The sequence below is a fragment of the Amphibalanus amphitrite genome, unplaced genomic scaffold, assembly GCF_019059575.1.
Source record: "Amphibalanus amphitrite isolate SeventyFive unplaced genomic scaffold, NRLGWU_Aamphi_draft 000090F_arrow, whole genome shotgun sequence".
In the NCBI taxonomy this organism is placed as follows: domain Eukaryota; kingdom Metazoa; phylum Arthropoda; class Thecostraca; order Balanomorpha; family Balanidae; genus Amphibalanus; species Amphibalanus amphitrite.
In genome coordinates, this window is record NW_024881586.1 from 627101 (window position 1) to 642680 (window position 15580).

The 15580-nt window shown below is 50.0% G+C and overlaps 3 protein-coding genes across 10 annotated transcripts; 1 reads left to right on the top strand and 2 right to left on the bottom strand.

Moving 5' to 3' along the window:
• Positions 1 to 1140: 1140 nt before the first annotated feature.
• Positions 1141 to 7676, bottom strand: LOC122380059 (SRR1-like protein). Of its 5 annotated transcripts, none has more exons than XR_006256272.1 (5): positions 7542 to 7675; positions 3285 to 3446; positions 2390 to 3134; positions 1291 to 2308; positions 1141 to 1210 (listed from the first exon to the last, which is right to left on the bottom strand). XR_006256272.1 is itself a non-coding variant. In XM_043362838.1 (4 exons), exons 2-3 carry the CDS (start codon positions 3422 to 3424, stop codon positions 2396 to 2398), a joined length of 879 nt encoding a protein of 292 aa, XP_043218773.1. In that variant the 5' UTR covers positions 3425 to 3446; positions 7542 to 7676; the 3' UTR covers positions 1141 to 2308; positions 2390 to 2395. The 5 variants fall into 5 exon arrangements, 3 of the variants coding, with proteins under 3 accessions (XP_043218773.1, XP_043218774.1, XP_043218775.1); XR_006256273.1 differs by lacking the exon at positions 7542 to 7675 and adding an exon at positions 7491 to 7540; XM_043362838.1 differs by having other exon boundaries at positions 1141 to 2308; positions 7542 to 7676.
• On the bottom strand, positions 1258 to 2085 carry LOC122380029 (protein O-mannose kinase-like). The gene has a single exon (XM_043362763.1). The coding sequence runs from the start codon at positions 2083 to 2085 to the stop codon at positions 1258 to 1260; it is 828 nt and encodes a 275-aa protein (XP_043218698.1).
• A 331-nt stretch (positions 7677 to 8007) lies between the features above and the next one.
• On the top strand, positions 8008 to 15501 carry LOC122380060 (prolyl 3-hydroxylase OGFOD1-like). Of its 4 annotated transcripts, none has more exons than XM_043362842.1 (2): positions 8008 to 8065; positions 13082 to 15501. In XM_043362842.1, the coding sequence occupies exon 2, from the start codon at positions 13252 to 13254 to the stop codon at positions 14773 to 14775; it is 1524 nt and encodes a 507-aa protein (XP_043218777.1). In that variant the 5' UTR covers positions 8008 to 8065; positions 13082 to 13251; the 3' UTR covers positions 14776 to 15501. The 4 variants fall into 4 exon arrangements, with proteins under 4 accessions (XP_043218777.1, XP_043218778.1, XP_043218776.1 ...); XM_043362843.1 differs by having other exon boundaries at positions 8020 to 8065; positions 13231 to 15501; XM_043362841.1 differs by having other exon boundaries at positions 8058 to 8112; positions 13082 to 15500.
• The last annotated feature ends 79 nt before the right edge of the window (positions 15502 to 15580 follow it).

Below are 15580 nucleotides of genomic sequence, written 5' to 3' on the forward strand. Positions count from 1 at the left end.
AAATGCCTCTAGATCCGTGTGTACGCATAGGAACAGTCCAAATATTTCAGAATCACAATGATTTAGTTCACTCGTGATGACCAAGGTGTCATTTTTGCTGATAGCCTCTAGGAAGGTCATCCGAGGTCATTTGAGGCTACAAACAGTTTTGTACCAATAACTCGCGATTGGAAAGAGATAGAACGCTGGGGATGGTCTCATTGTGTTTGTCTTGTTGAGACGCATCGACTGATATGCAACATGACCTTTTCCGGTCAGGTCATGACCTTGACCTGAGGTCAAATTTTCAAGTTGACCTTTCGAGGTCAAATTATAGTTCATTCGACGCGTCTCGGCGAGGGGAACACGATGCTAGCAATAGAAATGTCGTGGCTTTTTGTAGTCGAAACTTATTGTCGAAAAACACTTTTCGTAAAAACAGCTATTTTTCGAGTTTTTGCCCTCTGGAGGCTGAACTGTTGACCTGAGGTCAATATTGATAATGGCCTTTTCAAAAGAAGAGTTCAAAAGCTATCGATTGCTGTTCCATGCGTTTTTCTAGCTACCATAGTTCCTGAGATAGCGGCATGTTTTCTGAAAAATATAATGAAAATTGGCAAATTTTGACCTTTGATGACCTCTGGTGACCCCAATATTGCTCTAAGGTGAAAAATGACCGAAATACTTTCAAACGTACGCATTGAGAGCTATCGACTGCTTTTTACCGCGTCTTTCTAGCCCTCTTAGTTTTTGAGTTAGAGGTGGGTGGTAACATATGCCCCCCCCCCCTCCCCACTAGGGCGAAGTTGGCTGAGACCGCCACTGGGGCGCGGGTTAAGCATAGGTACCCAACATGCGTAGGTTTTAGGAGTCGAACGGAAATACTACGACACATGTAGGTGATGGAAATGAAGTAAATCACAATGCCTCCCTCAAATGATGGATGACGGCCAACGGAGCCATAAAATTTCGACTAGGATTTTCGGAGAAAACAACTAAAAATGCAAAAAAAAATAACATCGCTCCTTAGGTTCATACAGACAAACAGCAAGGTCCACTCGGAACCCGCTCTTGAAGCTGATTTTGGTAATGTGAACTCATGAGGGTTTAGACAGTAAGAATGATCAAAGCTCTTTCACATTGACAGCTATGAAATTAATGTTCCTTTTACATTATTATTTAGATATCACAATGTGTCAAAAAGCAGGCACCATCATAGTGTCGGTGACACATATTCTGACTCGCTAAATCCGTCAATGTGTCAAAAAGCAGGCACCATCATAGTATCCGTGACACCATAGACGGTGACACATATTCTGACTCGCTAAATCCGTGGACAACACGATCATACTCTTCCACCACTTCCGCGGCTGATGGACGCAGCCGCGCAGGGACAGAGCGACATCTCTTGTGTATCCCGTGAAGTTCAAGTTTCAAATACTCGCCATCAGGCGCCGCCGACAGAAAATGATCACACACTGCAGCCAGCTTCCAAACGTCAGTCTTCTCGTCGTAGCCGGGCGGCTCACGCCCGTCGCGCCACCTCTGTTCTGGGGCAGCAAACTCTCCTTCGATGGGACGCCGTCCGCAGCGCACGGGCCCGGCGCTAGCGTCGGGCAGTGCGTCCAGATCAGCGACCACCAGCCAGTCATCAGCGGTCAGCAGCCACTGCTGCAGCGTCTTCTGGAGGTCATTCGAGTCACACATGACACGTCGGCCCGCTGGCGAGTTATGCAGGAACGCCAGAGCTTCCGCGTAGCTGCGACACAGGCGCAGTGCTAGGCGGGCGGCCGTCGCGCCGCCGGCTGTCCTCACCAGGTCTGCGGCCGCGCTGGCGTCACCTCGCCGGTGAAATTCAGTCACAATCACATCCCCGCAGAAGCCGACCAGCTGTACCACGTGCTCCGAGGGACTGAGCGAGCGCAGCATCTGCAGGCCGTGGTGGAAGTCTGCTCGCAGGGAGGGTTCGGCCAGTGCCGCCAGAGCCACCTGGTGACCCCGCCACAGGCCGCGGTACACGCTCTTAGTGCTGCCCTGGCCGACCTGCTCTAGGATCTCGACCTCGGCCAGCTCGGGACAGCCGAGCAGCGGTGTACAGGCTGACATTCCCGGCAGGCGAAACTCTCCGCTGCCGCAAGGAGACGGGTTCTGGCTGCGCCACCACGGCACAGCTACAGCGGCAGCGGCAGCGGCCACGGCTACGGCTACGGCCAGCCACGGCAGTCGACAGCGTACTGCAGCGCTCCCCACCGAGCCACGGTCCCCGGCGGCGGGCGAGCACGAGCCGTTAGCCTCGCACACATCCTCAATTCCGGTAGAACCAACACTGCCGTCCAAAGGCAAAACCGCATATGTCGGGTCAGGTCATGACCCGACATATGCGTTTTTGCCTTTGGACGGCAGAACACTGGCGATGCTAGCTGTGGTTACGCGACTTTTTCCGTCGCCTCCTGCGCGGCTTTCCCCTGCCGTCATCGCTCGAGTCCCCCTCCTGTGGCGGGACGAACGCCTCCTGTGGCGCCTCGTCCCAAAAGTACGCGGGCAGCGCGCGCAACACTCCCGCCTCGAACCACTGCACGGCTGTGTCGTTGAAGGCGGGAAGCAGATCGGCCTCGGCAATCCGTTCGGAGCGTTCCGTGACGTGCGGTGCGGCGCGCTCCACGAACGACACGAGTCGCAGCTGGCTGGAAGGCAGCCGGAGCGCGATTGACGCCAAGCTGTTACCGACCAGCAGCAGGCGGGGAAGCAGGTCCGGGTGCCAGTTGGCCCGCAGCAGGTTGTCGTAGTGGGCGTTCTCACAGTGCGGCATGTAGAGAACGGCCGGCGCGCTCAGCCGCCGCGCGCACTGCTCGTCCGTCTCCAGCACGTGCAGACGCAGCTCGCGCAGCAGCTGCTTCTCCTCGGGCCAGAAGACGGGGTCGAACACCTCGACTGACGGCGCGGAGAGGTGCTCGCGCAGCTGGAGCAGCAGTGCCAGCTGCCGCTGCGGCGCCGGGCTGCTCGCCGCGTGGCCCAGCCCGTAGCAGACGATGTGCGGGCGCGGAGCGTCGCCTCCAGACGGCCGCCGCTGCCGACTCAGACCCTCGTCCACAGCCGAGAGGAAACTGGCTAGGTACTGGGACGAGGCCAGGCGCTCCTGCAGCCGCTCCACCTTTCTGCAGGGCGAAGGAGAGAAATGGAGTGATTAGAATGGCTGACTCTGACCTGTCAGGTTTTTATTCATGCAATAACATGCACACAATAAAACGCTGCACAATACTGAACAGCATGCTTCAATGCCTGTGGTCCATGTGATTTATGCTCACTGTATTATTGCTGCAAGATCAATAGACTCTGGCTTCAGATCTACAGGTGGAGCAATGCCTTTTGCAGCCAGTGAAGCAGCAGCACTACTTGAATTCTTGTGTCGAACAAGAATGAAGCCATCCTTGTCAACTTGTGGCATCTCTAGCTGAATATATCAGTATCTGAAAAGAAATCAAACATTTCAAGCAAATACTTTTAACTTTTTACACTGAAATACCTAAGCAGGAGAGGTCCTTACTCCTTACTTACATCTTAAGAGCAGAACAAATACATAGTTTCAGACTGTATTGAATAGGTACCTAGAAATTATTAAATTGCATGGTACTTTCTCCATATGATTGACAATATAGTTAACCAATTTCATTGCTTCATCATAATTTCAGTATTATTGCTATTTTAAGCAAGAAAATATGCCCATTTGCAATTCTTCTTTCTGTAGTACTTTGAATCATCTGTCACAATCTTTTTTTTTCAAGTGTCACTTTCCAAAAATATTATATTAATTTACTGATCCAGGGTCCTGCTCACAAGTAAGTTTTTTGCAAGACACAATTTTCACAGAATGAATTTTCTACAAACAGATACATGGAAACAATGAATGGCCCCATAATATTCACCATGGAGAAACATTGGTGAAAAGTACCTGCAAAGCAGGAATATTACAAGTGGGTACCTAACCTACTACCTGCCTACTACCTTGACCTAGCAATCATATTATTTTTTATCACCTACCTATCAAGAGGAGAGGGAGTCAGAAGTACCTATCAACCAAGATTCTTACAGATAGTCTCAACCAGAATTAGACCTAGGTTAACCCTCGCCCACACATGGAGGGGGGTTGCCACCCCCCCCCCCCCCCCCAGGTAGTCTTTCTGCTTTGCACTCAACATTTTTAGAGCTAGAAGGCTGATTTTTCGTATAGCTGCTCTTCTATCCTTTCTTGATGTCCACTGAAAATTTCAAATTTCTGTGATTTTCGGTTTCGGAGATATGACCTTGTTTTTTTCAGGTCATGTCATGACCCAAATGGCCAATTCTCAACATCTTGCGTTTGCCATGGGCCTTGTGAGCTTTTGACATCTTGATTTTGGCCTTTTTGCCAGTCTTACCTCCCACCTATCATGGAACATGTTGGACTGTACAGTACAGGGTGTCAAGGTCAGGGTCAAGGTCAACCTAGATCATCTAAGATAATTGCATTTTAGGCAAGCTGAATTTACTTTTTGTGAAGTTTTTTGACCGCATTTTTGGTAAAAGCTTCTCAGATCATGATTTCATGTAATGTGGACACAAAAACAATCGGTGCACACATCAGTATACACACAGACAGACACAAACAGACATACAAACACATATAATTAACCCTGACCTAACTTAACCTGAAATGACCTCAGCAGCAAAAATCTGGTCGGGTAGTGTGACAAAGAGGTTCTAGCTGGCTTGGCACCAGAAAACAGCATCGTCATCGGTATATGATAAGCAGCGCACTTGATATCCAACGGTGACCCAAAACAGCAACATTTTTTAGTTTGACCTGACCTGGAAGGTAAAACTGGGTATCATTGGATTCGTCTCTTCCCCAAGAACCTTTTGGTTTGGTCTTTACCGCTAAGCTCTATCTTCAACAGGAACAAAATGGCGCGGGGTGGCAACCCCCCCCCCCCCCCATGTGCGTTCTAGGATGGGAAAATGACATGTGCGGGCGAGGGTTAAAGTCAGACCAGACCCATGTCAAAGTAGCAATGTCCAATTGTCGGTATCGGTAACCCTGGCGTCACCGGTAGCGTTTTCGTTCAAAGTTAAGGTTTCCTGTATTAGGCCGCCGTGCCAAGCCGAAGCATGCTGTGACGTCACTGGGTAGGAGAAGGTAACTTACCACGCTATCAGTATCGACTGAGACTCAGATAGACTCAGACCGACTCAGGCAGACTCAAACTGACTCGACCGACTCAAACCGATTCAGATCGACTCAGTCCGACTCAGGACGACTCAAATTGACTCAGACCGACTCAACCGACAACCGAATCGATTCCGATCGACTTGGACAGACTCGGGACGACTCAGGCAGACTCAAACTGACTCGACCGACTCAAACTGATTCAGATCGAATCAGACCGACTCAAACTAAGTCAGACCGACTCAACCGACTCAAGTCGATTCCGATCGACTCAGACAGACTCAGAACGACTCAGACAGACTCAGAACGACTCAGACAGACTCAGGAAGACTCAGACCGATTCAGATCGACTCAGACCGACTCAGATAAACTCAGAACGACTCAAACTGACTAAAATCGTTCCGATCGACTCAGACAGACTCAGAACGACTCAGAGAGACTCAGGCAGATTCAAACCAACTCAGGCAGACTCAAACTGACGCAGGCAGACTCGAAGACCGATTCAGATCGACTCAGACCGACTCAGATAGACTCAGAACGACTCAAACTGACTCAGAACGACTCAACCGACTCAAATTGATTCCGATCGACTCAGACAGACTCAGGCAGACTCAGACAGACTCATGTAGACTCAGCACACTCAAACTGACTCGACCGACTCAAACCGATTCAGGTCTGATGATTCAGGTCACCGCTGGGTCTGTCTGAGTCGGTCTAAATCGGTTTGAGTCGGTTGAGTCTGTTAGAGTCTGACTGAGTCTGTCTGAGTCGTTCTGAGTCTGTCTGAGTCGATCGGAATCGAGTTGAGTCGGTTGATTCGGTCTGAGTCAGGTTGAGTCGTTCTGAGTCTAGCTGAGTCGGATTGAGTCGATATGAATCGGTTTGAGTCGGTCGAGTCAGTTTGAGTGTGCCTGAGTCGGTTTGAGTCTGCCTGAGTCGTTCCGAGTCTCTCTGAGTCGATCGGAATCGATTTGAGTATATCTGAGTCGATCTGAATCGGTTTGAGTCGGTCGAATCAGTGAGAGTCTGCCTGAGTCGGTTTGAGTCGTTCTGAGTCTCTGAGTCGATCGGAATCGATTTGAGTTAGTTGAGTCGGTCTGAGTCATTTTGAGTCGTTCTGAGTCTATCTGAGTCTGTCTGAGTCGACCTGAATCGGTTTGAGTTGGTCGAGTCAGTTTGAGTCTGCCCGAGTCGGTTTGAATAGTTCTGAGTCTTACTGAGTCGACCGGAATCGATTTGAGTCGGTTGAGTCGTCTGAGTCAGTTTGAGTCGTTCTGAGTCTATCTGAGTCGGCCTGAATCGATCTTAATCGGTCTGAGTCTGCCTGAGTCGGTTTGAGTCTGCCTGAACCGGTTTGAGTCGTTCTGAGTCTGTCTGAGTCGATCGGAATCGATGTGAGTCGATCGGAATCAATTTGAGTCGGTTGAGTCAGTCTGAGTTAGTTTGAGTCGGTCTGAGTTAGTTTGAGTCGGTCTGAGTCGATCCGAATCGGTTTGAGTCGGTCGAGTCACCTTGAGTCTGCCTGAGTCGGTTAGAGTCTGCCTGAGTCGTTTTGAGTCTGTCTGAGTCGATCGGAATCAATTTAAGTCAGTTGAGTCAGTCTGAGTCAGTTTGAGTCGTTCTGAGTCGGTCGATACTGATAGCGTGGTACGTTATCATCTCTTACCCAGTGACGTCACATCATGCTTCGGCTTGGCACGGCGGCCTAATACAGGAAACCTTAGCCTTGCACGAAAACACTACCGGTGACGCCAGGGTTACCGATACCCAATTGTCTAGTCCACCTCGTCGAAATTGCCATACTTTGCAGTCTGGGACTCCAAGCTTATAAAAAAAATACCAGCAACTAAATAAAATAATCATACCATCCTAGTAAACCAGTCTGCAAAACGTGGCAGGCTTCGACGAAATCTCGTCGGGGCAGACACCACAGGTTGGGGCAGAAATAGGGGCAGGTTTCAGGAAGATTGGGGCAGAAACAGGAAAATCTGGTGCAGAAGCTGAAGCTAAAAAATTGACACAGAAGTGATTTTCTCAGCTTCTCAGTTCTCACTGCTTCCTCCATCATTATATCGTTACATTATTTGCATCATTAGGGGCAGGAATTGGGCTGCCCCTGGACTCAGCATTCTGATTCGGGGCAGGATTTTGTCTGCCCCGAAAATCTTGTCGACCTCCCTGCCATGTTTTGCAGACTGGCTAGTTAACGATCTATCTACACAGGGATCTTGATCAAGATTGAGATCAAGGTATATAAAAACAATGACATCACTGACACAATCAAACATCAAGGTATGATTGAGATTACCCAAGTGACCCAAGCAAAGACCCAAGCAGACCCAAGTTACCCAATACCCACGCTCGCGCAGTCAACGCGCAGTTGAACCGCAATGCAATCAAGCCCGTTGGTACTCCTATTCTGGAATTGCTGCTTTTGGTCGGTAGCGAAGCAAAAACCATTTTTCTGACCAATCCTGGCCAGGTCTTTGTCACTAGCGTTCAGAAACGAAAATAACAGAACAAAATGATCGTCTCAACTGCGTCGCTTGCATTACGCAATTTCAATATGATTTGATTGACGTCACAAGAAAGCTAGTGCTTACATACATTCGGCCGTCAAAGAAATCAAATTGAAAGTGAAAATATATGCAAGATGGTCAGAGGTTCAATAAAATATTGTATGCAATGATAACAGAAGCAATCACTGACCAACTATGACTGTATAATTTCTGGCTGTCAGCTACCGGCAGTTAAAACTATGACGTCACCTTATAAAAAGTAAGCAATGAGGAGCACGCCGTCCGCATGCTTCTCGTGCTTGAGTACTTCGTTGGTACGTGCCTGGTTGGTACTACGAGTACTACACACCAACTACACACCACGGTGACTATAAATACACTAAACACTACTTGCGCACTACTCACGCCTCGGTCAGCACATGTAGGGCCTTGGTCCGTGCTATATACAGTATATACCGTGTGCTGCGGGCCGCGGGGGCGGCGCGCCGGTGTAAGATATTTGTTGGATGTTTATCTTCCAGTAAGGTACATTTCGGGACAAATTTTCGTCGAACAAATCTTGAGTTACTAAGGTGTCTTTGATCTCTTCAGGGATGATCTTCCAGTAGCCTGCGGCTGCGCACTTATGGGCAAGTGGCAACGGGGGCTCAGGTTGGATTCGAGCCACAACCTCGCGCTGACGAGGGGATACCCGCCCAGTGCCCCCCTATCTGCCCCTTTACCCGCCCACTACCTGCCCCTACCCACCCCTACCTCATACCTGCCCCCCACTATCTGCCAGCCGCTCCTTATCCACCTATTTGCCCCTGATCGGCCCCCTAAGATCCCTTGATCCCCATCACGGGGTGTTCACCTCGCCAATCGGATGACGGACACCTGTGTTTTTGCAGGTTAAGGTAGGTATGTCAGAAAAGGCAGCACAGAGTGGTCTTTTTTGGCACACCTGCTGAAGCATGTTTCCTGCACATGTTTTGAAAATTTAGACACCAGGACAGGTCCCTAAAGGGCAGGTCACCAGGTCAGATAAGATCAAGTCATCAAGTGACCTCACCTCACCTCAAACAAAGTTAGAATGTTTTTCATAGTTACACTGAGTACCTACTGCCTGAATGATTGCCTTGAAACTTTCAGCAGTTGATAAAACAGTGCTCCACTCATGCCAATCCATCATAACTCAATGGGAGAAAATTGAATGGTGTCTTTTTTGGATGAGCGTCATTCTAAACAATCATGCACAGACTCATAAGTGAGCATGACACGCTGAACTGAAAAATGGCACCTGTGACCCTTTCTTATGTCCCTGAGGTCATCTCAGGTCATGAGACGTCACCAGCAGTTTTTTGGCAATAACTTGAGTTGCTGGAGACGGGCTGAACAAAAACATCTTAGATGTGTTCAGGCAGACAATAAGGATTAACTAATTTGATCAACTGATACGCAACATGGCCCTCTCTGGTCAGGTCATGACCTTAACCTTATGCGATTTAAAAAAATGCTTTTCTAGGTCAAATTGTAGTTTATTTGTCTCATTTCAACATGAGGAACTGGCAAGGAGGAACTTAAGGCTCAACATTTGATCCTAGGTCAAATCTGAGAACTTATTCTAGAGTATGCATTGTTAACCCTCGCCGGCCGAGGGCGGGGGGCGGGTGCCGCCCCCCATAGGGTTTTTTTCGCGATAACTCCGAACACGCTGGCGATAGAGAGCTGAAACTTGGCATACCTGACCTTTGATTCAAGCCAGATCTTTTGACACCAACCGCATTTTTGGGTCAGGTCAGGTCACTGACCTATGACGTCATAAGTGAACATCTGCACAGTGTTCAGATGTCGCAAATTCGCAACGCCCTCACTGCCAGAGGAGCTTTCACAGGGAAATGAAACTTGCAGGATCTAGTATCCATTACGAGTCTCACAACTTGTTTATCTCGGATTTTTCCTAAAGTTCATATGAGGTCAGATCATTTTCGTGACCTCACCATTATAAGTCAATAGGGAAAAACAAAAACTGCTATTATGGCGCCGGGAACGATCTCCAACTATCTAAAGCACACAGAATCGTGATTTGATGCACTCCTTGCAAGGTTAGATGCGTCACTTTTGCAATGTTGACCTTGCGTGACGTCATTTATGACGTCATCAAGGTCATATTAGCTTTTCGTCAATAACTCCCGATCCAATTGAGCTAGCGAGTCGGGAAAGCCACCAATGGACTCAGGAAGACCTGCCGAATCGAATGATATGCGACATGACCTCTTTCGACCAACTTCGTGACCTGGGGGCGCTGACCTGACCGTGACCTGAGGTCAACACCCTAAGTTGACCTGACCCAAACAAAAAGTATATCATTCGACGCGCCTGAGCGAGGTGAACACGATGCTGCCAAAATCGTTGCTCTGCGGCCGTTTTTTTTGCGAAGTTATTCGCCAAAAACTGAACCGTACCCTGGGGCCCTTGACCTGAACTCAGAGGCCACCGGTTGACCTAGGACCTTAAAATCGGGTACCAATCTCTGCGTCTCGTAACGGCGCACACGCTCGTTTTTTTTCGTGACGCGCTAGCTCCACCAGGGGCGAAACGGCGAGGGGGTCGTTCGTACCCCCCCCCCCCCCCCCTCGGCCGGCGCGTATGTAGAAAACCAATAGGTCCGGCGAGGGTTAAAGTGACCATCCCACCTTAACATTAGTTTTGAGTTGAGATAGCCAAATTGGTGGCCATGGCCTGAAAATACCGGTTTGGGCACTCATAACATCGAAAAATGCTTTAATTCGGAGATATGGAATTTCAAACTTGCAGTTTTCGGATTCTAAGGGGCTAATGCATTGGTGTGCCCCCTTAGAATTTGTGACGTCAGCGGAGATATAACGATTTTTAAATCTTTTACTAAAACGTTTGGTAGCACGCGGTGGTATATGCTGCTTTGCGCGCAACAAATGCCGCACTTTCAAATAAAGTCGCTAGGAACAGCGGAGATCCCAAAAAGTAAACAATAGTAAAAGTCTAATACCTTGAAAATCGGTGAATATTTTTCGATGAAATTTGGTAGATATTCGTTTTCGCTCTTTCTGAACCGAGCGACATCACTTTCATGCCAATTCATTAACATTTTTGAAGGTGGGAGGGTCCCTTTAACCCTTGCTGGCTGAGAGAGGGAGGTGGCTGTTGCCCCCCCCCCCCTGCCTTAGAAAATAGTTTCTCCCGTGATAGCTCCGAATACAGGGGCGCCACGATCGGCGATAGAGAGCTTACATTTTGCATGCCTGATCGTTGATTCAAGCCGGATCTTGTGACACCAACCGCATTCTAAGGTCTTGTCAATGTCAGGTCACTGACATATGGCTAAGTGAATCTTTGCACAGTCCGAAAATATTGCGACTTTGCAGTGTCTTCAGTGCCAGAGGACTTTTCACAGATAAATGAAATTTACATTACCTAGTATCCTTCTAAGATCTGACAACTTGTGTATCTCGGATTTTTCGGGTCAGGTCGGTCGGTCACGTGACCTCGCCATTGTAAGTTAATGGGGAAATATGGAAACTGTTACTTTGGTGCCAGAAATGATCTTAAAGACCTCAAGCACAAGGAATCGTAATTTCATGCACCTTAACCCGCGCCCGGCTGGGGGTCCTGGATTTCCACGCCCTGCTGGGGTGGGGGTGTCTGACCCCCCCCCCTTCTAACTCGGCTCCTGGGCCACGTAGCGATACGCGGAAGGCGGCGTTCGAAAGAGCGTCAAAAATAATGACGTAATCACTTCGGTCAATTTTTTGGTCAGGTCAAAGGTCAGGTCACCAGAGGTCATTGAAGGCAAAATTTTGCCGATTTCCAGGTCGAATGTCGACAATTTCCAAGAAGCCAACGCATAACTCGGGAACCAATAGAGCTACAGCGCCGCGGAAAAGTGCATTCGGTAGCCCTATTAACGCCCTTTCTGAGTAATTCTCTCAGATTTGACCTAACGTCAACGGTTTTGCCTGCAGGGGACAAAAACTGCAAAAATAGCCGATTTTTTCGGAAACAGTTTCTCTGCAATAACTTTTGACCAAAGCCTTGTACGAGCTTACTTTTACCGACATCGTGTTCCTCTCGTCAAGACGCATCGAATGAACTATAACTTGACCTTGAAAAGTCAACTTGAAAATTTGACCTCAGGTCAAGGTCATGACCTGACCGGAAAGGGTCATGCTGCATATCAGTCGATCTGTATCGTCGAGCTGAACACATCTTAGGCGTTTTCATCGCTCTAGCTGCCTCTATCAAAAGTTATTTGCGAAAAACTGTTAGATACCATTCGTGACCTAAGATGACCTCAGGGGCATAAACAGGGGTCACGGACATCATTTTCAAGTTCAGTGTGTCTAAACCACTTGTAATTCAGTGTTTGGGAGTGTTTACAATGTCATTTGTTCAAAAGAGGCGCATTTCAATTTTCTCCCATTGACTTATAATGGGGAGGTCGCAAAATTGACCTGACCTTAGGTCATCGATATCAAAATTCTGAGATACACATTTTGTACATGCTATTGCTCTTGGCAATCACTGAAAGTTTCAAAGCGATCGGTCACTCGGTGTAGCTATGGCAGACATTGAAACTTTTTATGAGGTGAGGTCACTTCAAGTGACCTGGTGACCTGACCTTGAATGACCTTGGTCTGAAATTTTCACATGTGTAGAACTGATGTATGATAAGTTGTACCAAAAACGGCGGCGCTCCGCGCCGCCGTTTTTGAGATATTCGCGAAAAACCACAAGGGTTCAAACACCCCCCCCCCGAGCAGGGCGCGGGTTAAGTTGACATCACCCAAACAAAAAATCGTACGACGCACATCAGCATGTAAAACGTGATTGTGCCTGAATCGCGGCTCTGCGACTTTTTTTGCGAAGTTTTTTTTTTACCAAAAACCGAACCCGTACTTTGAGGCTCTTGACCTGATCACAGGGGTCGCGGCTTGCATTGGGTGAGATTTTAAAATTTGGCACCAGTCGCTGCGTCAGGCGTCTCGCAACGGTGTACACGCCCTTTTTTCTACGAGGCTCTAGTTCAATTGCATGCGAAACGGTGAGGGGGGTCCCACCCGCCCCCCTCTCCCTCCCCCCTCTTCGGCTGGGAGTTGGGACTGTGTAGAAAGCCAATAACCAATTGGGTTAGATCTGGCGAGGGTTGAAAGAGCTATTGAATGCGCCTTTCCGTGGCTCATTAGGTAGTTGCTGCGTGGCGCAAAGCCGAGTTAGAGGGGGTTTTCAAACACCTTCGGCCCGGTGCGATTGGCGCCGAGCACCGGCCCGTCGCAGGTTAAAGTGTTGACTTCAGATCGAGGTGAGCCACTCAGGTCGCTAAGTTGGTCAAAGGAGGTCATATCGCAATCATTCGATTTTGCAGTTCTTCCTCAAGTCCATTGGTGACTTTCCCAACACCAAATGAGGTACCTTGCTGGAAGATTACCGTTCAAAGTTCTGCTTTCCTATCTTTGTGTCCAGTGTTGATATTCAACAAGTATTTTGACTTGACCTAAGCCTCCCGCAACTTAGGGAACTCGGTCATTCTTGAAGATGAATAGTAAGTCAGATAAGAGGAAAGGTTCAGGAAAAGGCAAAAGTGTCTCTAAAAAGTCAAAAGGAGACTTGAAGAAATGTCAAGTTGATTTTTCAATGAACGAAGACTACGTGTCTGATGCTTTCAAGCAGCTGTTCTCGAAGTTCTGGAAGGGCGAAGCCGCCGATCTGACAGACAGCTCAGCAGTTGGCTACAATGAGCCATTCCGCTGCTGCCAGCTGCGGAACTTCGTCCAAGATCCAGCGGGACTCCTACGGGATCTCCGAGATCAACTGCTCGACCTGGAGTTCATCGAGAAGAACAACGACCTGTACAAGTTCGAGCAGTCGGATGATCTGAAGAACGCGTCGTTTCCGGCCGTGGCGGGCCTGCGCCGGCTGCTGACCGGCCCCCTGCTCGCCTGGCTCCGCGAGCTCACCGGTATCGCGCTGACGGATACCGTCGCGAGCACCTGCTCCCGGTACCAGTTCACGGACGGCCTGCTCTGTCACGACGACGAGCTCGAGGGCCGCCGGATCGCCTTCGTGCTGTACCTGGTGCCGCCCTGGGAGCAGGGCGATGGAGGTCTGCTGGATCTGTTCGATAGGGACGAGAGCGGCCAGCCTCGCGCTGTAGTGCGCTCCCTGGTCCCGGCCGACAACACGCTGGTCCTGTTCGAGGTGACGCCGGAGTCGTTTCACCAGGTCTCCGAAGTACTGTCTGACGACAAGTGTCGGCTCTCGGTAAACGGCTGGTTTCACGGCCCACCGGTGGCCCGTCCGCCTCCACACGTCGAGGCCCGGCCGCCACCCCGGCCGCCGAAGTCCGTGGAGGAGGAGACTGTGTACGCCTGGATCAACCCCATCTACCTGGCTGAGGAGACACAGCTGGACATCCGGCGCCAGTTCGAGGCCGACTCGCAAATCCAGCTGGAGGACTTCCTGCTGCCGGACAAGTACGCGGCCGTGACTGCCGCGCTGCGCGAGCTGCCCCAGTGGGAGGCGGTCGGGCCGGCCAACCGGCGGCGCGTCGAGCGGTGTCGGCTGGACCAGCTGCCCGCCGAGGCGGCGCAGTGTCTGGCGCTGCTGGAGTCCGAGGCGCTGTTCCTGGTGCTCAGCCAGCTGACCGGTCTGACGCTGCACCGACTGGCCGCTGAGCCGACACCGGAGGAGGGGCCGGCCTCCTCCGCCGACAGCGCCGACGACGACAAAGACGGCAGCACGGCAGTGTGCCGGACCGAGGTGCGCCGCTGGAGACCCGGCTGCTACACGCTCGTGCACGACCACGACGCGTCGCAGCGCGAGGAGGCGCTGGACGCGCGCCTGTTCCTGGGCGTGGAGGATTGGTCGGACCACCTGGGCGGTTTCACGTCCTACCTGGCGCGCGGCGAGGATACTGAGCTGCTGTCGGTCAGCCCCGTACCGAACGCCCTCTCGTTAGTGTACCGGGACGACGAGACGGTCCACTTTGTTAAGTACATCAACTCGCAAGCGAAGAGTAAGCCGCCCTTTTACGATGTGGCATGCACTTACTATGAGTGATGACTGTGCGCACTACTTTGCGCAGTGCACTTTGTTATATCGCTGGTGAGCCTTTCCTGTGGGCTTTTTGTGAGTTTTGAGGTGTCAAGGTGTCATTTTTAAGAAAACCAGCAGAAGAATAAAGGTAAATGAATGTTAAAAAAATATGCAACATGTTAGAGCGTTGGCACAATGTATTGGCTCATCAAACCCGCATTTCGCCTTTTTTAGATTGTTTACTGGGTATTTTTTTGCGTCTCAACTTCGGCTTACTTGGCTTCCACTCATATCAGTGCAGGTGTGCGTGCTATAATAAATTAGAATGCCTAATACTGTGGCTTTTATGCCATTCGCTGGCACATTTCATATTTGATGTAGTGTTAGGTGGGATAGCAAGAGCCTTCGATGAGGCTGTTTTATAGGGATCCTGGGCGGAATCTTGCGTTGGGCTGACTCCGGCTCGCGGATAACATTTGGTAGCGGAACTCTACATATTTATTCGTTTGCAAAACGATTCACTAGGCCCCACGCTCATTTTCATGGCCTTGAAGATACTCACCAACTAAGGACTACGCTCACCATACTCACCATCGAGCACCATACAGCACCTATAACTGTCGGGCGTCGCCATCTAAAGTTGATCGGTCCACAGCCTGCAACTCATTGCACATCGGTCGAACTTAGAACCACACACACTTTGCTCTTGTTCATATGCAGCCGAGGATTGTACCTAGTCCCGATAAAGCGGGCCGACAGGGAAGGGTATCGAATCGTGCGGATGTCAGGTCGCTGTCGGGGCGTCAGACGCAACGTTTTCATTTCCATA